The 22,442-nt window shown below is 40.6% G+C and overlaps 1 protein-coding gene across 4 annotated transcripts in view; it reads left to right on the forward strand.

Moving 5' to 3' along the window:
• Window positions 1-3,460: 3,460 nt before the first annotated feature.
• The window catches only part of IFT88 (intraflagellar transport 88), a gene marked incomplete at both ends in the record, with an annotated part of 28,989 nt that continues 10,007 nt past the window's right edge, over window positions 3,461-22,442 (forward strand). For 2 of the 4 annotated variants that reach the window (XM_079538355.1, XM_079538357.1), the window contains 17 exons: window positions 3,461-3,550; window positions 4,498-4,560; window positions 6,791-6,844; window positions 7,635-7,698; window positions 7,790-7,859; window positions 8,804-8,894; window positions 10,377-10,481; window positions 11,315-11,421; window positions 12,083-12,193; window positions 12,291-12,522; window positions 14,113-14,183; window positions 14,553-14,639; window positions 16,265-16,364; window positions 17,435-17,521; window positions 18,162-18,348; window positions 18,951-19,059; window positions 21,232-21,382. In XM_079538355.1, the coding sequence (XP_079394481.1) occupies window positions 3,461-3,550; window positions 4,498-4,560; window positions 6,791-6,844; window positions 7,635-7,698; window positions 7,790-7,859; window positions 8,804-8,894; window positions 10,377-10,481; window positions 11,315-11,421; window positions 12,083-12,193; window positions 12,291-12,522; window positions 14,113-14,183; window positions 14,553-14,639; window positions 16,265-16,364; window positions 17,435-17,521; window positions 18,162-18,348; window positions 18,951-19,059; window positions 21,232-21,382 (1,779 nt within the window). The remainder of the gene's footprint in view (window positions 3,551-4,497; window positions 4,561-6,790; window positions 6,845-7,634; window positions 7,699-7,789; window positions 7,860-8,803; window positions 8,895-10,376; window positions 10,482-11,314; window positions 11,422-12,082; window positions 12,194-12,290; window positions 12,523-14,112; window positions 14,184-14,552; window positions 14,640-16,264; window positions 16,365-17,434; window positions 17,522-18,161; window positions 18,349-18,950; window positions 19,060-21,231; window positions 21,383-22,442) is intronic. The other 2 variants (XM_079538358.1, XM_079538356.1) reach the window with 2 other exon arrangements.

The raw sequence follows: 22,442 nt of genomic DNA on the forward strand, positions 1-22,442 counted from the left end.
GGGGAGACCTTATTGCTTTCTCCCAATATCTGAAAGGTGCTTACAGCAAGAGCGGGGCTGGTCTCTTGTCACTGGTGACAGGTGACAGGACGAGGGGAAATGGCCTCAAGTTGTGCCAGGGTAAGTTTAGGTTGAATAATAGGAAACAATTCTTCACAGAAAGGGTTGTGAAGCACTGGAATAGGCTCCCTAGGAAGGTGGTTGAGTCACCATCCCTGGATGTGTTTAAAAACTGTTTGGATGTGGTGCTCAGGGACATGATTTAGCAGAGGGTTGTTAGGGTAGTTTGATTAGGTTATAGTTGGACTCGATCTCTAAAGTCTTTTCCAACCTGAGTGGTTTTATGATTCTCAGTGTCTATGATTCTTCATGTCTCGTAGTGGGGGGCCCAAAACTTGAACACAGAAGTCGAGATGTAGCATCACCAGAGCTGAGTACAGATGGACGGTCCCCTCCCTGCTTCTGCTGGCCGACACCCCCAGGTCCTTTTCCTCTGCACAGTCTTCCAGCCGCTCTGCCCCAAGCCTGTAGTGTTTCAAATACATTCTTCATTTTCTTTATTCTCAGAAATTTCTAAAGGTATGCAGACAAGATCCATTAGTTTCAAGAGAAGTGTTTAAATGCAGTGGATGTTAAGCTGAAGTGCCCCCATAGGACAGTTGACAATTTCTGAACATCTGGTCAGTCAAGGATTGAATATTAGAAAATTATTAACTTTTATAAAATTTTAATGGGACAAATACAGACCATTAAGAATACATATATATTAATATATCAAAACCACACCATAGAATCTGGGCAGACAAACAGTTAAACCCACAGATCAGGGGTAGGGTGCAGAGGAACGGTGATTACAACACAAATGGTGGCCAGTAACCCCTGAACCCAAGTTAGCAGGTGCTGGAACAGTTTGCCTGAGTCCTTACTTGCAATGTTACTGCAGCAGAAAGACAGATAAACCGTGTATTTATTGAACTGCCAGGACATTAGTACTGTTTAACAGCATATCTTTATGATCTCCTTCAGGTTTCACAGAATTCATCAGATCAGGTACTTAAGGTCTTGATATCTAACTGAACAACAGCAAATATATATCTATATATATCTTATATATCTTACAATGTTTCAGCTGCTTGCTGCATTTGAGGGGGTCAACTGCACAACCCAAATCACTGCCAGGATTTAGCCAAAAACTGCTAAGGATTTTTCCCGATTGTGAAATCTTCTGAGGAAATGGAAAATTTGAGGTTTTGCATTAAATCTTCATGCATTAAGGTCTACTTGTACTTCACAGAGAAAAAAAAGGCAGATTAATACAGCTTTCAGAAGTGTAAACAAAGCCTATTACGACCCTCAAGTTGTTATACATAGACTGAGGGACCTAAAGAGCTGAGCTAGGGAGTACTCCTGACCTCAGAGCCCACTCTGATGCTGGAGCCAACAGCCTTTGCTGTTAACATATCCCCTTACAGTGTTAATTAATTACCATTCTCCCAGTTCTCAGTATGGACTGGGAAATAATAGAGGCTAGGAACAACTTTCAGCAGCTGGTATGAATGTGTACACACTGCTTTGGAGGGCAAGGAAGCTTAAAATGGTCATGGTCAGATTCCAGTTATGTCCTGGCACTATTCCATTTACAAGATAGATGCACCAGCATTGTCCCTCCTCTCCAGTGCCCTAAAGAACTGGTCTAAAGCACCACAGTATGCCCAGACCCCTGAGATGGACAAGCTAAGTAGCAAAGCTAGGGCTGCTGCCACAGCATGTACCTGCTGCTCAGCCTGACTGTGTCAGAAGACAACCAGAAAATCTAAACCATAGGCTCAATTTTATGGGAGGGGTCAGAGGCACAAAAGAAGGGCTAGAAATGTGTGCATTTTTTTCTGTTGAAGTTTGTTATTTGTAGCAAGTAATTCACCTGATTTTTTCCCCCACATAGTATCTTTTACTCAGTAAAATATTTATATTCCAGAAATGCCAGGTATAGAAATTTTCATGTCCAAAGGACTCACGTCTTAAGTTTCCGTGTGAAAACAGTTCATGCATGGAGCATAAACAAGTTAGTGCAAGCAGTGATAATGCTTTAATACTACTTTATGTTATCTTTGTTTCTCACGTGAGCTGGAGTAGAAAGAACTTTCACTGATATCCTTTGTGCCTTATCTCTCCTGAAAGGACTTTGAGGCTGAAAGGTGAGCAGCAGAAAGGCTCAGTGTTGTGTAATGCTCACAAACCTTGATCATAGGATAGTAGTATCATTAGGATACCCTGTGTACTGTTTTACAGGCTTTTTTATGCCCTCAGCAGCAGGCAGCAGGTGGGGCAGCTTACATTTGGCCTCAGAAACCTTTTTCTCTCAAAAAAATAAAACACTGTAGTCATGTTGAGAGGTCTTCACTCTGCCTTGTTTCCCACAGAGCATTGGATCCCTCCTGTCCCCAGAATGCAAGGATTTGCTGTGGGCCGGCCAGCTGGCACTTGTCAGATTTTGGATTCCAGATACAGGAAAGCAACATCCAGCACACAAGAGATCTTTTTCTGTTTAGGATATCCTCATCCCATGGAAAGCTGTCTGCCAAGACCACCATCTCTCACAGTGGTTTTGTGTTCCTCTTTCAGAAGCTGAGGAAAGCAGAGGGGTGAACAGAACTTACTTGTTTGCTTATTGTATGATGCATCTTTCTATTCCTTCACACAGGTTCCTGTCCTGGAATTAGGCACAACCTAACGCAGGAAATTAAATGTACGTGTAAGTTTTTGCAGGGTGAGGCCAAAGTAAGCCCTACAGCAAGGAAGGAATTTAAGTTCAAGTTTAGCTCAGCGATCAACAGTAATCCACATCAAAAGCCCACAGGAGTTCAGCCCAGTTATTTCCAATCAAAAAGATGGTCAACTATGCACTCCGAATAGCAGACTTTTATTGGTGTACAATTTGAAGAAACAAGGTAAGAGTTGGCATGTTTTTATCCCCAAGACGAAAAACGGGGATAGGAGCAATTCAGGCGAGCACAACCCGCACCCCTACCCTTCATTCCCGCCCTCTCTCCGCGCCGCCATTTCGGCGCAAACGCCCCCTCTCAGCGGGCAGCGCTACGCAGGCGCCAGGCTTCGGTGGCGGCTCTGCGCATGCGTTAGGTTCTCGCGCATGCTCGGAGCCCGCTTGGGCTCGCTCTGCTCCGTACGTTTCGTAGCAACTGAACGCAGTGCGTTATAGGGGTCCGCGTCCTCACCCAATCGCTTGGACAGTGTTGCCGGGCCGGGCGGCAGTTCGCGGTGACGCCCTGAACCCCCGCGGCGCGGCCGAGGAGCGCCGCCGAAAGGAGCGGTTCTGACACAGCGGGCGGACCCCAGGCAGGCGCGGGGCTGTGCCGGGACGGGAGAGCGTCCTCCTGGCGGGGGTCACCTGTTGAAGCGCCTCCTGACAACAAGTTTGTTGCGTTTAGTGTTTCGAGGAAGAATGATGCAGAACGTGCACCTAGCTCCTGAGGAGGACGAGGATGATCTTTACTCTGGCTACAATGATTATAATCCCACTTTTGACACAGAGGTAAAAATGTTTGTTCTTGCCCGCTTTTCCTGCAGAGTATCAATTTTTGCGTATGAGATAAAAACACACGAGTGTGGTAATGTGCAGGGACACTTTGAAGTGAAACGTTCTGCTTTTTGCAATAAATACAAAGCTTCACAAGTGTCTCTTTAAATAATTTTTTCTTTCTGATCGTTTATCTGTACCAACAAAATGCTTTTGCGTGTCTCATAACAAGTCTAACGTGCCATAAAGATTAGGAAATCCTAATTATCTGGAGGCTGTATGGGCATTCATTGTGGTGTTTCTCAGTGTGCAGCAGCAAGTTTCCTGATATTTAGCGATCAACAGGTCATCCCTCTCTTAATGTGCTGGAGCTGAAGGGAATGAAAATGCAGTTCCCACTCTACCGGTCCCTGCCCAACTTGCAGAGCATCTGGGGCAGCAGAATAACCCTACAGACCAGTTACTGAAACCTTCTGATATACTGGAATTGGAACAATAGGAGGGAGTGAGGGGTCTCATTTAGTCCAAGTCCCACGAAGTCACAAGACTTTTTTGCTAACTTGCATGAAATCCCTATACCACAGTCCATGGAAACTTCAGTCTGACCTCAGATAGATATCTTTATGCATATGTGTGGCAGACATTGATGTCAGTTAAAATTCAGAAATAGTGCTAATAATAAGGAGAGAAATCACGTTATATTTCATCACTTAATCTCTGCTTCTTCAGTGTTACTTTTTTTTTTCCATGGAATAATTGATTTTTACACTTCTTATTCTAAAATAAGAGATAGACCAGCTGCAGTCACTACTTATTGTCAGTAAGACCTGTAATTCAGTTCTAGTTTTAGTGTTTTTGGAAGAAGACCTATTTTACCTATCTGCTTTCAGTAGTCATAGTGTTCTGGGATTGTGGCTTTGGATGTTGTGATTTAAAGTTTTATTTTATTTTATTCTTTACAGGATTTAGAAAATGATACAGCTTTTCAACAGGCAGCAAGAACAAGTCATGGTAGAAGACCCCCTGTAAGTAATTTATAAAAATATAACATAAAATGGTTTGGTTAAAAACCATCCAGTTCCACCCCCACCCTGCAGTGTGCAGGGGCAACTTCCTCTAGACCAGGGTGCCCATATCCCCATTGAGCCTGGTCTTGAGTGCTTCCAGGATCCACCCATAAAATCTATGCCTCTCTATTTTAGAAACAAGAATGTTGTGCCAGACAGCATCTAATGCTTTGCACAAGTCTTGGTAGATTACATCACTTGTTCTCGCCGTATCTGTAAATGCCTATCATAGAAGGCCACCAGATTTGTTAGACATGATTCGCCCTTAGTGAAGCCGTATCTCCTGCCACCAGCCAGCCCTCTGTTTTCCATGTTCCTTAGCCAAGTTTTGAGGGAGATCTGCTCTGTGTTCTTGCCAGGCGCGGAAGTGAGACTTGAGTGGACTGCAGTTGCCCGAGTCTTTCTTTATCCCCTTCTAAAGCCCTTTGTTCCCTTTTCCAGACAATGGAAACTTTATCAGATCACCACAACTTTTCAAATATGATTGAGAGTGGCTTAGCAACTTAATCTACCAGTTCATTTAAGGTGATCTGATGCATCTCATGGGCTTACGTGCATTCAGGTTCCTTGGTTGGTTTTGATCTTCTACAGCGAGCAGTTCTTTGTTTTCCCAGGTCCTGCCTTTGGGTTCTGTGGATATTACAGTAGAGAAGTTCTCTAGAGTCCCATCCCTAATTTTAGCTCCAGTACTCAGCAGAAGATTGCATCTCTTATCTTTTTGTCCACTAATAGCATGTATATACAATTTTCAGTTGTTTGTGTGAAAACTGAGTAAAAAAATTAGTGATCAGTTCTGTTAAGCTCTGGAGTTAAGCTGGAGGACAAAGCAAATAAGGAATTTTTGTTATTTGCCAGAATAATCTGTTTCTACAACAGTGCACCTTTCTGTAACAATTGAAACATTATTTCTATGAATTCACAATATAAAAAGACTAATAATTAACTCATACAGTTGTTTGCTGCATTTTTTGTTTTAATTATTTTTCCCACTCAGGTGACAGCCAGAATTCCTGGTACAGCAACTTCAAGACCTATAAATACTGCATTTGGGGTAGGTGTTTGTTTTTTGTTTAACAAAAAATGAGGTATTTACCAAAAAATTACTCACAAATTAAGTTTATCATTTAATCCTAATCTTGGAATGTGCTAACAAGGTTCTTTTGAGTGCAGCTAAATAAAATAATCCCGTCTCAAAGCAGAGCTAGTGGGCTCCAGCCAGAAGTGGATCAGTTGTCCACAGGACCACCATAGAACTGGAAACCTCTGGAGCATCATCCCGTCTATGGTACCGCCTGTTTCACTCTGCAGATTCACTTCTCCTGCACCACAATCCTTGCTGTGTAAACAGAGGGGGAAAGAAAGGAAAAAGAAATGATATATGTGGTGGATAGTGGTAAAATGGTGTAACATAGGCCTTGTGGGTGGAAATTAGGGGAATGATTTTTCATGGCCTGAAGCCTTTTGTTTTTGTGTATTTGTATTGCATGTGTAGCAACCTTTTAGCATTTACTACTATCTCATGTGTTAATTACTTTACACTTTCAGCAGCAATACGGAAGGACAGTATGTGGCATGTCAGCTAATGAAAAAGGCACCCACTGGCAGTTGCAAAGTATTTCTGTCTTTATTGTAAAATGATCTGTGTGAACGTACGACTTCAAGCTGCTCACCAAGATTCATAGTGAAGCGCAAAAAAACCTTTTACTGCTTACAGTGAAAGTGATGGTTGGAGGATGTGCAGAGTGTCATAACATAGATGAAGCAGACAAGTTGTAGTTTCTAATCTTGCATCAGCTGTATTCAGAACTTTACTGCAGAATTTTACATGAATTACTTGTGCGAGACTTAAGAATGCGTGAATTGTAATGATTAAATGTTGTTTCAATAATTTAATAATGGAAAGTGCTGCTATCTTGCCTTTATACAGTTTGCATTTTTTAAAGGTTTGGCAGAAATATCCAAATAAATAAAAAGAGTATTGTGAATTTGTGCTAACTGAAGCGTTTCACGTCTTCAGGTCTGCCAGGCTCAAGTGTATTGCACATGACATGTACATGAATAAGAACTTCTATGAGTTTAATTTTATATTTCTTAAAACTTAATGGTAGGGAAACTCTGTATGCACAGCCCTTATAGGCTTATAATGCTCTTTGAATGCCAGTTTCAAACAAGTTACTTATTTTTATAGTCAAAGACAACTTTAAGTTCATCTATGGGAAGACCAGTGACAGGAGCAGCACAGATGAAAGTTTTAATATTTACGTTTTGTGTTGACTCAGAACAGTGGTATTTTTCTGCTAAGTGTTTAGGTTGAATGCAAATATTCTTGTTTCAAATAAGCATTAAATATAAATGATGGCACTATTTAAGCTTTTCCTTTTTTGAAAGCATCTTATGGCAAGTGTAATGCTTTGGTTGAGCCTGTTATTTGAGCACTGGTTGGAGACAGTGTCACCGTAATTGTTTTTAACTCTTCCTGACATGCAAATGAATTTTTTTTTTTCGAAGTAGGAAGAAAGGTGAATTCTGTTTTTCATTTTTCTTACGTGTTTATACTCTAATAAGAAACTACTGCAACATACCAAATGTTTTCCACACCATCCTTAAACTTACTGACTTAGTGATAGGAGAGAGAGTTGCCACTGTTTATTCCCTTGCACCAGCCCTGGTGGGATATAGGACATACCTGGAAGTGTTGGGAATGGGGCTGCTCCCTCAGGGAAGGCAAGCCAAGATCCCAAGAGGAGATCGCCTGTTGAGCAGTGCAGGAGTATCACCAACCTGGCATCACCCAACAGTATCTGAGCAAACCAAGTAGGGTCCACATAGAAATGGTGCCAATATCCAACCTAAAGTCCAGAAAATCAGGCAGTGCCATGGTGATGAGGCAGGTCAATAAAAACAGTTTAAAAATACTCAGTTTACTGATGTGTTAACAATTGATTTTTTTGTGCTTAAATGTTTCTTAGTGTGTAACTGTTGCCTGTGCTGTCCATGATGTGTCTTTTAATATTTCTTCCTTTTTATTTAAGGATGGGGTTTCTCGGCCAATGACAGCAGTGCAAGCTGCAGGCTACACTAAGGCAGCTATCAGAGGTACAGTTTGTAGAAATTGCATGCTATCAGAGGAAGATGTTATTTTACAGTGTTCAGTACTCTGAAATTTTCAGTACTCTCAATTTTTCAGGTTCTTTATTTGATCCTCTTGGCCAAGCAAGAGGTCCTGCTCCACCTCTGGAAATGAAAAATCCAGACAGGTTTGTTCAGTTTTGCTCTGATTTCAAAGCATTAACAGTGCAAAGAGCAGCTGACAGCAGAGCTTAGAAACATGCATGCAGTTATGAAACCTTGAGAGGCCAAACTTAACTTTGTGGAATAGAGCCACAAACATTAACCTGCATGGTTACCTGATTCTCTGGAGTAGTTGTACTGCCTTGAAGGAAAGTCTGCTTTCAGAGATTTCTGGTTCCAGCTGTAGCTAGCAGCCTGGATGTGGCTGTTGCCACATGAGTGCTGTGATACTAAATAGTATTGCAGAGTGTTATAAAAGTGTACCACAGGCAAGGGGCACCATGATTCATGCAGTTCAGACAGAGTCTGCTTGCTCTTTCTCCCTAGTCACTGTCTGGCCTTAACACTTGAGTTAGAATAGAAATTGTGAAAGTTTTGCAGTCTGCTGTGAGTGTAGGTGAGCTTTTCACAACATTTGTATTCTTTAAATGCATTTAGGAGTAGGGAATCCTACTGAAATGTTTGCTTGTTCAAATGAAAAGAATAAATACAGACAAATAAGAACTTTAAAGCAAAATCTGTGTATACTTTAAAATTATATATGCAGATGAATTTCAATTAATTGCTTTTAATACAATATTTTTTTCACTAGATATTAGATTTGAAAGTTTCACCAGTTCATCTGTTTGTACTGTCATTATTTCAGATCAACAACTCGTGTGTAGGATATTTGCATGTCTGCCCCTTTTTCATAAGAGAATTTATGTTTTCTTAGGTCTCTGTGTGTGTGAATGTAATATCTTTGGAGGTTCTTTGGACGTAGTTTCACGTTAAGTTGTCTGATGGAAAAACCAGTTAGTAGTGAAGTATTGTTGTCTTGTTTTACTGAGAATATGCTGCCTTAAAGCTTAAGTATTTGCCAATGTATTAGTAATGGTAGTCAATCCTTTTCTTGTTGTGTTTATTTTAGCTCAGAAGAGAAGATTAGGCAGTTAGAAAAAAAAGTGAATGAACTGGTTGAAGAAAGTTGCATTGCCAACAGCTGTGGAGACTTGACATTGGTATTTATTCTGGATTTGTTTTTTCATTTGTTATTATTTGAAACACAAATAATGAGAAGTCTAGTAAAGCAATGAGTGTGAGTTAGAGCAGAAGATGAATAAAGTGTTTCTCTGAACTGCTTTATACCATTCAATATTGATCTTGGACCAAAAGGCCTTTTTGTCTGATCAATTCCCATGTTCATTTGAGAAGACTAGAGCTCCAAGTTTTCTGACAGATTGTGAATGGTCTGTGCTTTACTACAGCTCAGGAAAATGACACTCTGATGTACACAATGCTTTATCTGTGAACCAACCCATTCCTGAGCTTAGGTTTGCATATTTACTGTTACAGTTTTGACCCAGGCCATTTTCCATAAAGGTTCTAGGTGCAGTTGAAGATTGCTATGGACCTTTTTCCAGGAGGCAGTTTGAATGCATTTGCCCTGTTGCAGATGCAATGTGTCTTTACAGTTGTTAGAGGCTAAGTAAGAAATAATTTTATTCACATTTATTATGATATATTTAGTGAGTTTAAGCAATTTGGGCAAGTTATCATTTTTAATAACTGGTGTACTTTTGTCTGACACAAAGGAATGTTTTCTATCCACAGTCTAATTCACACCATTTTGAATCACTCTTTAGATGTTGTCAAGGTAGATGATCATTTACCTCAGCTGTCTGAATGCATGGGTTGTCTTAGCTACAGTTTGGACCTGCTAAGAAGCACACAGCCCTGCTCTTTGTTTAAAATCATAGGATAACTGAGGCTTGCAGGGACCTCTGGAGGTCAGCTGGTCCAACTTGTGCTCAAACAGGGACACGCAGAGCAGAGTGCCCAGGGCTGTGTCGAGGCGGCTTTGGAAGATCTCTGAGGTGGAGACTCCACTGCCTCTGGGCAGTTGGTGCTGGTGCTCCATCACTCACACAGCACAGAAGTGCTTCCTGGTATTCAGGGGGAGCCTTCTGTGTTCCAGTTTGTGCCTCTTGTCTGGGCACTGGGCACTACTCAGCTGCAGAGCCTCCATCCTTTTGGCATCTTCCCTTCAGGTATTTATGGACATTGATGGGATCCTCCCCGAGCCTCCTGCAGACTGAACAGTCCCAGTTCTCTTAGCATCTCCTTACAGAGAGATGCTTCAGTTCCTTAATCATTTTTGTCACCTTTAATTTATATGCAGTTTCTATGATTCATACAAGTAGAATAACATTTCTGTGCTTGTGATTATGGTGCCTATTTTGTATATGTGTACATATATACACATACTGTGTAACTACTGTAAAAGCATTGCAACTAAGCTGACCTAGATAACTGTATGTCTGCTTATTGCTAACTAACACATTTCTGTGGGTCACAGTGCTACTTTTCAAGCATTGTGTACACTTGTGTGCCTAAAGAAAAGAGACATGAGTATATTATTTTCATACTTGTTTTGGATGTATTTTTGTGGTCTTCTGTTAGTAAGATTTGAGGCATCACTAAATTTCAGTTTGTAATTTAAGGCTCTGGAAAAAGCAAAAGAAGCTGGAAGAAAGGAAAGAGTATTAGTGAGGCAACGTGAACAAACTGCTACTTCAGAAAGCATCAACTTAGATCTCACTTACTCAGTAAGTACTTAGAATTCTTCAATGACTAAAGTGTGCTGGTAGCTAATGGCGTTTCATTATTGCTATGTGCATGCTGTAATTGTAGAATCACCTAAGATGGAAAAGGCCTTCAAGATAATGAAGTCCAACTATCAATCCGACCTACGGAGTCCTAATGCTAAACCATGTCCTGTGGTGCCCCATCCACACATTCTTAAATACCTCCAGAGATGAGGAATCCATCACATAGTCAGTATAAGTTGAAGGACACCCAGGGACGTTCCAGCTGCTCATCACATTAAAAAAGCTCATATCAAAATACAGTAAATGTAAGCTCCATACTTCCAAAATGAGTATGTAGGCAATGTAATGTGTGAATACAAAGGAGAAGAAAACAGAAGAATCAAACATAGCCCTTATCTTGAACCATCAGGGAACATATTATAACAAAAAATATATTGGTATCTTGACTTGCTGTAGAGAAAGTGGTAAATGTAACAAGTTAGGCAGATTCAGTTGCTTATTTCACAGAGAAATTTCCAGTAAAGCTGAGATAAATATTGGGGATGTTTTACTTGACTCCAACTGAACTTCTTTTTTTGAAATAGCAGTTCAAAAAATTCTCTTCATAAACTGTGAAGGACCGTTTTCCACACGTTGGGAGTCATAAATTACACTGTTTCTGAGTATTATCTTAAAGAACAAAGGAGCATTAAAGATGGGAAAGTTAAAACTGGCAAAAGCCATATTTCTTAGGTAAAATTTATCTGAGAGTATCTACTATGAGTTCAAATTTATTACAGTTGATATAAGAACATTCTTTTCCCATACCTATAATTTTTTTTTTGGTCTAGGTTCTTTTCAATCTGGCCAGTCAGTATGCTGCTAATGAAATGTATGCTGAAGCGCTAAACACTTACCAAGTTATAGTGAAGAATAAGATGTTCAACAATGGAGGTAGGTTATGTACCAAAATGAATAAAAATTGGTACTCATGCATTCAAAATCAGGACCTCATCTGTATGTGTTGGCTCAAAGAGACCTCAGCTCTCTCATCTGCCAGGATGAGTGCTGGATGCTCATACTGTTTGGCTTGGTATAATTTAGTGTGGTTAACACTCTTTCAGCTCATGCAGTCTTTTCTTTCCATAACAGAGCACAGAGTCAAATACACCATTTGCTCATGGAACATAATATGTTGTCTACTTTGATATTATTTTTTTTTTATTTTGATTCAGCTTGCTCTTTTTGAAATCTTCCTTCAACGTTTTGGGCATCTTTGAGACTCCTGCAGATTCCACCACCTCTTTCTCTGAAGTGCTTGTTTACAGCTGCCTTCCTGGAGCACACCATCATAAATGTCTAGTCCATCCCTCAGCTCACAATCAAAAATGAGAGACGTGTCTTACATTGATAGTCTTTTTTTTAGGTTTTGCTATTATTTTATCTCCTTCTTGGTCAGAGTTACCTGGATGCTTTTCCTTGCTGTGCTCCTTTAAAGGATGACTGTAACGAAGACTGATTTTAGTAAAAAAGTTCTAATCTCCCTTTCAACTAGTTTTAAAAGTTGCTGTAACTATGCTTTAAAAGATTGTAACTCATTGACTTCTTGTGACAGGTAGACTGAAAGTCAATATGGGAAATATATATTTAAAACAGCGGAACTATTCCAAAGCGATCAAATTCTACCGCATGGCTCTAGACCAGATTCCTAGTGTCCACAAAGACATGAGGTGAGCTTGTACTGTTCAGCACAGTTCTGAAATGAAAGTTTGGAGTACAGCATGATAGTTAATAAAAGAGTAACCTAGCTCTGATTTCTTTGCTTAGGATTAAAATAATGCAAAATATTGGAGTTGCATTTATTAAAACTGGCCAGTACATGGATGCCGTTTCTTCATTTGAACACATAATGAGCTTGTCCCCAAACCTGAAGGCAGGCTTCAACCTGCTCGTATGTTACTTTGCTATTGGAGACAGCGAACAAATGAAAAAAGCATTCCAAAAACTGCTTGCGGTTCCCTTGGAAGTGGATTATGATGACAAATACGTTTCACCAAATGTAAGTTTGAACTAAATAAATGCTGTATTTATATAATAAATCAGGAGGAAGAGGGAGAGATGTTGAATGCTTTGACTATACAAATACGTAAGCTGATGTGTATGTGCATATCTAAAGTAACATTTTTTTACTGGGGTGAATTTAACATGGCAGCACCACTCAGAAATGTAAAACATGTTGAGGATGTTTGAATATTTTTTTCCTCAAATGATACAGTCTACATAAAATCTCTTGAAAAGTTTTGTTGAAATTCATCAGGGCTGATTTTTAGGCTCACTCATTTCTTTGCGTCCTTTATTTATTTCACATTTTGCTGAATCGTAAGTTGAAACAAGAGGAACAAATAAATGAGTTAGTGCCAGTTACAGTTGTCTTTTTAACACAGAGAAGGTTTAAGTGAAGTGTAGAGATAGTTATTTTAGATAGCATAGAATTTGAACTGAACTTCCTTTTTAGCATGAAACCAGCTGTTCATGATATAAAGAAAGGAAAAATAATCAATAGGTTTAGGGTCTTTTTAAAGGGATTGCTTACGGAAAGATTAAGACAAACACTTTATATTCCCTTAGCAATCCCTTTTTTAAATTCACATAGCTTCTTTTTCAATCCTGAAGATCAAAGATATTTGCAGCTCAACTACAGTTGTTGCTTTGTAGCACCTAGCATTGGCAAATAACATTTACTATGTGAAACACTGTGTTTTATATTTTATAATAATAATTATTATAGATACATGATTATATTATATATTATTATATGTTTGATTATATTATTATTGATATACATATAGATACAATTTCTTAAGTTTTTTTTACATGTATATTTTTTATTATATAGTTGATATGGTTTCTATATGGGAATTATGTAGCAATAGGGATCACTGAACACTTGCAGAGTCAATTCAAGGCTATGTAACATCACTGGTTGGAAGAAGAGCTCTGGATTCTGGATGCTCTTTGTAAGGATAGGTTAGTACAGTTTTAACTGTCATTCCAAGTTTGCTGTTTTGCTATGAAGTAGTCAGAGGAAAAATTGATCAAGATTTGTTCTGTTCATTTTGTTTGCATCTTTGATCCACCTCTAGCAAATCAGCAAGGAATGGCTAGCACCTCACCTCTGTGTGTTTCTGTCAGAACTGATAGGAATGTACATATGTGAGGGAAACTGCAAGACAGTTGTGTGAGCTGTTGTAATGACGAGGTGCTGCAGTTCCTCCATCTGCTGCACAGCACTGCCTTTCAGCAAGTGCTGAAGCACGTTCTTATTTTCAGACATGAGAGAGTACTCACTGGTATGCGGATGCAGGCTTCTCAGTCAGCCTTGCCAGTCTGATGCATGGGAGGCTGACTGCACCTATCAGCAGCCACAGTGTGAGCCATGAGCCTCGTGCCTGAGCGCTGAGACGGGATGAAAGTAGCTGTGGTGTCAAACTTGAGGTTTCGTAGTTAGCGTTAGGACTGCTTTAAATTGAGTTCAGCTTTTGAAATGTGGAAAGTAAGTCACACCGTAGATGCTGTAATCTGCATATAGGTATGTTTACAGTCAAGTGAAGCATGTGTACTGGCATAACTATTTTTTGTCCCCTTCCAGGATGATCCACATACAAACCTACTGATTGAAGCCATCAAAAATGACAGTTTAAGACAAATAGAACGTGAGAGGTAATAGGGGAGTCTGTTCCTTCTTGAGTGTGATGCTGTAGGTTTTTGTTCCTGAAAGTATTAAAAATAAGCCTTCTCCCTCATATGTTGTGCTGCTTAAAACTTGCAGCTTCAGGTTGTTGTTTTGTTGTTTGTTTGTTTAATGAGGCTACCGTGTGCAGGGCAAGGAAAACATTAAGAAGTGAGAGCATTGTCAAGATACAAGGCAGCAGTAGTAGCAGCAGGTTAGATTGAATTGTCAGACTGTCTCCCGAGTGCAGGAAAGGGCAAGAGCAAGGTTTGGTTATTTCTTGCATACCTGATTTTGAAATTGTGACGTGTTTGTGTGTTGGTTTTACAGTTGGTTAGTGTTTGTTTGTTTTACCTTAGGAAGTCCATGGCAGAGGATTATATCATGGCAGCTGCTAAACTGATAGCACCAGTCCTTGAGCCGTCTTTTGCTGCGGGCTATGACTGGTAAGAGCTCAGCACGGCTTCTTTCTGTCTAACCTGCATGCCAGTCTGGGGTTGGTTATGAACGTGAGGGCTCTGGAGAGTGCAGTTTGCTGCACACCACAAGGGTAGGGTGCAGGCTGTATTCAGTTGGACTCTGTAATGCACTGGAGAAAAAACCAGAGCATATTCTGTGTTTAAAAAGGAATTTTGTTGCATCAGTGAAACTCGGCGATGAAATATGTTCTAATCTGCTGGATGTGAGCACAAGGGAAGCTTTGTCAAATTGAGCTGAGTTTGAAAATTGCAGAGCCTGCTAAAAGTCTCAGCAGACGTGATGTCCATGTACACACAGAGCACAATGGCAATGGGTCTTTAAGTTAGAAGATAACGTAATGAAGGCTTGTCATTGTATGGAACACAGGTATCGACATGTTAGGAACGTTTATTTGCCTTTCATTTGTAACGGTAATATTTCTGTGTATATACGTGTGAAATAACATCTCCTTTGATTTACAGCTTAGCTTTTGCTTTCTGGTGTGTTTGTTACATCAGAGTTCTATTTTCTTGAAAGGAAAAATAAAAAGAGACAATTTCAATTAGGACAGCATAAAAATTCAATTAGGACAAGAAGGAAACTTTCCTTGCTTTGCCCTTTGTTGGCCAATTAGGAGTATTTACAAACACTGAAGGGCCTCTAATTCTAGTTCATTAACTAAGTAACTTACACTAAGAGATGAAATGATGAAATAATCTCTCACACTGAAGACGTGCTTTGTCTGCCAGAGCCCACAAGGTGGTGTCTGATGGTTTCATATCGTAGAATTCAGTCATTTCCCTGCTTCTGCCTTTGGACTTACCAGAGCAGTATGTATTGTGAACATTATTGTGTTGCTTTGCAACCTAGCATATGCTTAGGAAGGCCGATTTGTTTGCTCTGTAGCTTGTTTGTTTGTTTGTTTGTTTTCTCCTTCAAGGAATCTTAAGACAGTTCATTTATTTCAGTTTGTCAGGTGCTCAGTTTCCTTCATGCACTCCACAAAATGCTTTCCATTAAGTAGAATGTTGTCTTTCATACCTGTTCTGGCTAACTAAAGAACTCCGCAGTGAGATGTGTGGAATTGTTGGGTGGGTGTCAGGACAGATTCTCTTCCCCCTTTGAGGCTGAGGTATTGAAGTCCTGTAAAGAAGTTGTAGATCTCAGCTTAACCAGCATTTTGAGCTTGTTTTCCCAGATACTAGTTTGAGTCCTCTGAATACTAGCTGTACTTCTCACCAAGTGAATGTTCCTTACCAAAATAAAGTAGGGACGAATATTCTTTGGATTTCTTAGCTTCTTACATAGAGTTCTCAACATAATCGTGGGATTCCAGAAAGAAAGCAATATGACAGCATTCACTCGGGGCTGGAAAATGACGTGAAATTTAGGCAGGTGACTGAAGAAAGCAGAGGCAGTGTTATTGAGGTAGATTATGGGAACACAACGTGTTTTAAAGTGTTTTTAATGGAAATGCCCTTTGCCTTTGTAAAAAAAAAAAAAAAGGGAATAGCTAAGAACCCCATTGGGAAAAGGAACTGGCAGCAAGAGTTTACCTTGGAGTGGCTTTTGCCAAGATACATTTTGTGCATCAGATTTCTTTCTGTTGCAGGTGTGTTGAAGCAGTAAAAGCTTCCCACTACGTAGAGCTAGCCAATGACCTGGAGATAAATAAAGCCACTACTTATCTGAGACAACGGGATTTTAACCAGGTATAGTAACTTTTCACATCCTTTCTTTTTCATACGGTATTGTCAGAGACATCTTTTGTGGCCGCAGCACATTTTTCAGCAACAGTAGGAGCAATTTAGGCAAGCCCCATGATTGTATTGATGCTGCTCATGAAGGTAACGTAGTACTGGAGAGAGAACAGTTAATCTCAGTGAAATTTCTTCTGTAGAAGTTGCAATGAATGCAGTTCACTTCAAAATTAAGACACCTGAACTCTTTGTCAGGACTTTCCTGGCTGTCCCAGTTGTGAGTGCAATTAATGCAGATGGAGTCAGAGCAGTCACTGGAGCCCTGAGGGCAGTTTCTGCTGGTGAATTTTATGCTGATCTGATCTCATGGCACAAACTGTTACCAGTCTCTTGTTAATATGTACAGTGTAATTTTGGCTATAGCTTTCCTTTACCGTGCATGTAAATTGCCACTGAAGGTGTGTATAGATTTATAGCACAGCTTCCAAGGTTCCAGCTTTTGTTATTGTCTCATGGCATCTTTTCGTAGGAAGTTTTAAGTCAAATGCACCTCTTGCTTTTCATCAGTTTTCTTACAGATCAGGACAAGGGATAAGAGCACGTTTTCATCATCTCTTTGCCTGTGAAAGAGGTTCCTTTTGAAGTGATAGCAGTTAGCAAACACCTTCATCTGAACAACAGAACTCAGATGGGATTTGCTCAGTTTCCTTCTCCCATGCTTTGTAGGTTGTTTTTCCCAGTTAGTGACAGGAATCAGTGCTAAAGGAGAACACAGCAGTCCAAGTTAGCATGAGTGGCAGGGAATATGAGAGATGATACGGAGCAAAATTCGAGCTGAATCTCACTACCTCTGTCATGGTCTAAGATCTTTCAGCTTCCCATCACCTGGAAGGATGCGTGCGAGGCCATGTGCTTAAGTTCACCTTCCTTTCTGTGTGTTTGAGCTCTTCTGGTTTCTGGAGTTTTTCCTCTCCTCCCTGTCTCCTCCCCTGCACGTTTGTTTCTCAGTGCTCAGTGTGTGCTTTCTCAATGCTGTGGTGTTTGCTTCAGTGGGAATTCAGCAGTTTCTGAATTGCTTCTAGGCACTGGAGGCTTTCAAAACGTTTGAGAGAAAGGACAGCAGAGTAAAGAGTGCAGCTGCAACAAACCTTTCGTTCCTTTATTATTTGGTAAGTGTGTGCTTCAACAGTGAGGAACCAAACCTGATGCAGCGATGTCTGTGTCTTTGTAGCAATTTCTGTGTTGATTTGAACCTGCGCAAACAGCAGGAAACGGCATGTTAAAAGAGCCCTACTGGAACACATTCCTGTGGCTATAGTTTGGGGCATGTCCTCTGTCTGCTCTGCTGGGTGGAACGGTGAGGTTGATGTCCAGGCCACAGAAGCAGACCTCAAGTATGATCTGTGCTGAAGTTCACCTCCTGCATTTAAAGCCTGTCTCCCGAAGCCCCTGTCTGAACTTCAGGGACGTGTGCAGTATGTAGGTTAGTCAGATATGTTTGTGTGTGGAATTTGTAGGGTTTGAGGGATTGTTTTTGTCTTTTGTTTTTAAACAAGCATTCATTGTTGCAGCAGTGAAATCTTCCTGACTGAATGGAAGGGAATGGCAGGGCAGGTCTCAAGTGCTAATTTCTGTGACATTTTAAAGAGATTATTGAAATACATAAGGAATATTTTCAGCTTGAAGAGTCTGTAATTTTTGTCATCCTTAATCTTTTGAAATTCTACTCTCGTGGTACCCATGAGAAGCCAGAAGTGCAGAAAAACTAACTGAGAAATGACTAACACAGTGTTGGTTTTGTTCATACAGGAGAAGGAATTGACACAAGCAACAACCTATGCAGATTTAGCTGTCAGTTCTGATAGGTACAACCCAGCAGCACTAACTAACAAAGGAAATACTGTTTTTGCAAATGAAGACTACGAAAAAGCAGCTGAGTTTTATAAAGAGGCTCTCAGGAATGATTGCTCTTGCACTGAAGCACTGTATAACCTTGGTAAGCCAAACATGCTTTTGTGATTGAGTTTTTGTCTAAAGGGAATGCTAGTGTTTCTGAGAATCTGGCTTTTACACTTTCCTTGTGGATAAATGTATGGTAATTGTTAGGACTTTATTCAGTAATTTATGTTGTAGTAGTCTATGATCTTCCTGTCTCTTCTACAAAAAATAAACCATGAACTCATCTGCAATTACCAGTTGGTGATGGTAAGTCACTTTGTATATCAAAAAGGACGTAGATATTCCTATCTAGCAAAACCTGCTCATTTTAGCAGCATTCAACCATTACCAGCATTCTGCTCCTGGGAGCCATTCCTTTTCCTCATTCATCTTGCTCAAAAAGTGAGATGAGTTGTGTTCTTGGTCTTTGCTTATCTCGGTGTTCCTTGCCTTTATCACCTAATGTTGTAACAGCGGGAAAGAACTAAAGAACTGTAAGGATGATTTAAGTAATAGAGATCACTGGTGTCAAGGCAGTTACAGCGCTGTTGGCTTTCATGTCCCTACTTATTTTTCCTGGTTCTTCTCTTAATTAATGAGCTGAATCCATCTTTTTCTCATTGCGCTTACGTTGTCACCTTTTTTACTTTTATTTGTTAGGTTTAACATACAAGAAGTTAAACAGGATAGATGGGGCTTTGGATTGTTTCCTGAAACTCCATGCAATACTTGGAAACAGTGCTCAGGTCCTTCACCAAATAGCAGACATGTATCCTTTTCTGTGTCATGATGAGGGATGATGCCTTTGGTGAACTCATTTCAGCTGAAATACGTGTTTAAGCCATGTCAGGAAGACTAAGAAATTTACAGTGGCGTCCACTATGATTAGGATGATTGTCCATAGATTGATTCTCTGATATTTATAAAAACAAGGCCGGAACTTAAACCTTCTGTGACATTTCCAGTGAAGCAAGTGGAGAAATATGTTAATGCTGCTCCTGCTGCATTAATCAGCGTGTGTATCAGGGAATAGCTCAACATTGACGGTCAGTATTAAAGTATGTCCTGGAGTATTTAAAATGCAGCTGATTTTATTCTGATAATAGTGTCATACCTGTAAGCACGGTTGGATAAAGCCTTAAAGAAAAAAATAATAGGTGTCATGAAAGTGCTGTTCTGTTGGGAAGCTGTGCTGAGGCTAGTGGTACGTGTAAGAAAGGAATTGTCTCCCAGTGCTGCAAAAGCAGAAACAGATTGGAAAGCCAAGCATAGGGTGGGTTATGTTTTGGCTTCACACATCACCAGGGGTATGCTATAGCTGAAAATTGTTCGGCAGTGTTTCTGAGCATGTGCAAACCCTAATAAAACTGTCCCTAAAGCAGAACAGATTCCAATTGCTGCAGTGCACTTTTAAGAATGAAAGTAAGAGATGAGACAGTCAGCAACCTCCAAAAATGCCAGAGGATTATGGTTTGTATTTCTTGCCTAGCCCATGTACAGAAGCATACACTACAATTGGATCGGATGGAGAATTTCTGTGCTCCGCAGATACGTGAAATAGTTTTCCAACAGTGATTGCAGGCTTCTTCCATGAGAGACAGGGTTCAGCAGAAACTTTAACGTTGTGTTTGGAAGTAGCTGTAGCTCAGACTACTGCAGGTGGGAGCTGCTGTGTGGCTGAGGAGGGGAGAGCGTGCTGTAGGCCTCGTGAAAATCAAAGCTGCTTCTGTAGTCGGGGCCAGAATTCAACATTTCCTATGCTGTCCTTCTTAGACATACAGCAGAAGGTTTCTTGGTAGGCAAAAGTCTGTTCTTAAGGATAGCACTTTTGCTTAATCAATTACTTAAGGACAAAATAATGTATTACAAAATACAAACTCGAGTGTCAAGGTTAGAAATAGATGAGAAATGATTCTCACACTTGACTCTTATTAAAATATAAGTGAAATTATTGGCTGACATAAAAGCTACAACTAAGCCCAATTTTTTTTTTTTTTTCAAAGTGAAAGAGCAGCTGAAGCCTCTGAACTGTTTTTCTTGTTTTTGGCAAAAGATACTTGCTGATGATAAAGAAAATATCATAGAATCATATAATGGCTTTGGTTGGAGGGGACCTTAAAGATCATCCAGTTCCAACCCCCCTGCTGTGGGCAGGGTTGGCAGCCACTAGGTCAGGCTGCCCAGGGCCCCATCCAACCTGGTCTTGAATGCTTCCAGAGGTGGGACATCCACAAACGAATGTCTAACGTGAATCTCCCTTCTTGTAGTTGATAGTCATTCCCCCTTGTCCTGTCACTGTCAGAAAGTGTGAAAAATCAGTCCCTCTCTTGCTTGTAATCTCCCTTCCATTACTGGAGAGCTGCAACGAGATCGGTGCGGAGCCTTCTCCAAGCTAAATGAGCCCAGCTTTGTCAGCGTGTCTTCACAGGAGAGGTGCTCCAGCCCTTGGATCATCTTTGAGGCCCTCCTCTGAAGCCACTTCAGCTGCTCCCTTCTGCTGGGGGCCCCAGAGCTGGGCGCAGTACTCCTGGTGGGGCCTCGCAAGGGCAGTGCAGAAAGGGATAATCCCCTCCCGCTGCCCGCTCTCTTCTCATGTAGCCCAAGATGCTGCTGGCCTTTTGGGCTGTGTGCTCACATGAGCTGCTGGCTCATGCCCAGCTTTTCATCCGTCAGCACTCCTGAAGTCCTTCTCCACAGGGCTGCTCTCAAGGAGTTATTCTCCCAGCCTGTATACGTATCTGGCATTGCCTTGACCCGAGTGCAGCACCTTGCACTTGGCCTTGTTAAACCTCCTTAGATTCTTGTGCACCCACTTTTCATGCATGTCCAGGTCCCTCTGGATGACTTCCCTTCCTGGTATTGTGTCCACTGCACCGCTCAGCAAATCATCACTGCTGTTCCTTATGCTCCTAATGCTGTTCCTTAACTGAAGAAAACTCAGCTATGAAATCATGGAAGATCCCAATCAAGCCATAGAGTGGCTGATGCAGTTGATCAGTGTAGTACCAACTGACCCACATGTGCTTTCAAAACTAGGGAAATTATACGACAAGGAAGGTGATAAATCCCAAGCCTATCATTATTACTATGAGGTATTTGCTTTCTGTTACTTTCTCCTACTTGAAGAAAACAGTGCCGTAGTTTTCTGTGTCAAGTTAACGACTGATTCATTTAAACTGTTCAAAATGTCATCCAAAAGAAGAAAGAATGGCCTTTGTCAGGTGGGGGTTGCAGGTAGTTGACAAAATCTAATTTTTGTAGTCAGGTCCCAAGGAAGCGCTTAGTCTGTGTTTCCTCCTGGTATACGACCTCCAACTTTTCTTTCCCAAGTGGTCGTTGTTTGCACTGGGCCCTAACAGTTTCCATTTAAAACTCACTCTGACACTCAAGATTAGAAGTGGATACAATAAATGTGATTTTAAAGGTGCTTAACTTGACAGCATGAGTTGGAAGGTGTACCTGTGTGATGGATATGGAGATAAATCTATGTGTCTGTGTTTGATTGCTAGGCATTAAGTATGCACAGTTGCCTCAAATGAGACACCCTGTCTCCTTTCAAGCTGGCTGTGATTTCTAGAGATGCTTTGGTTTCTGAAATGGGAATAAGGCAAGAAGCCATTTTGTAGTCCAGCAGTTCTTTTTGTGTACGTGTAAAGTGAGGATGAGCAGCGTTGCAATTCTGAGTGCTGGTGCAGTTGTACATGGTTATAATTTTGGTGCCTGTTTCAGTGGAGATTTCTAAGAATCTGCTTTACATACATATGCATTTCTTGGAACAGTATGCTTGTAGGTGAGTTTTCTATCAGAATGATTTGAGTGTGAAATGGTATTAGGTAGCATTGTTTACCAGTGTAGGTAATGTGTTCACAGATAGACCTGATCTAAGTAAACATCGTAGCTGTTGCAGGCTGTGTAAGTAGTACTTCAAGTCAGGTTGGATGGAAAATGTGACAGACTTATCTCAGGTAACTTCTAAAATACATTCTGTAATTAGAAAACGCGGCATACTGGGTTTTTTTCCCTCCTCCTCAGGATTGCTGAGCGTAGTACACTGCTTCCATTCACATATAACCTATTTTTGGCAGCTGGGGAATGAAACACTTGAGTCAGATATTCCAGAAGTGACATACAGATGTTGTTTATCACTACAGT

Source organism: Tetrao urogallus (assembly GCF_951394365.1).
Source record: "Tetrao urogallus genome assembly, chromosome: 1".
Lineage (NCBI taxonomy): Eukaryota > Metazoa > Chordata > Aves > Galliformes > Phasianidae > Tetrao > Tetrao urogallus.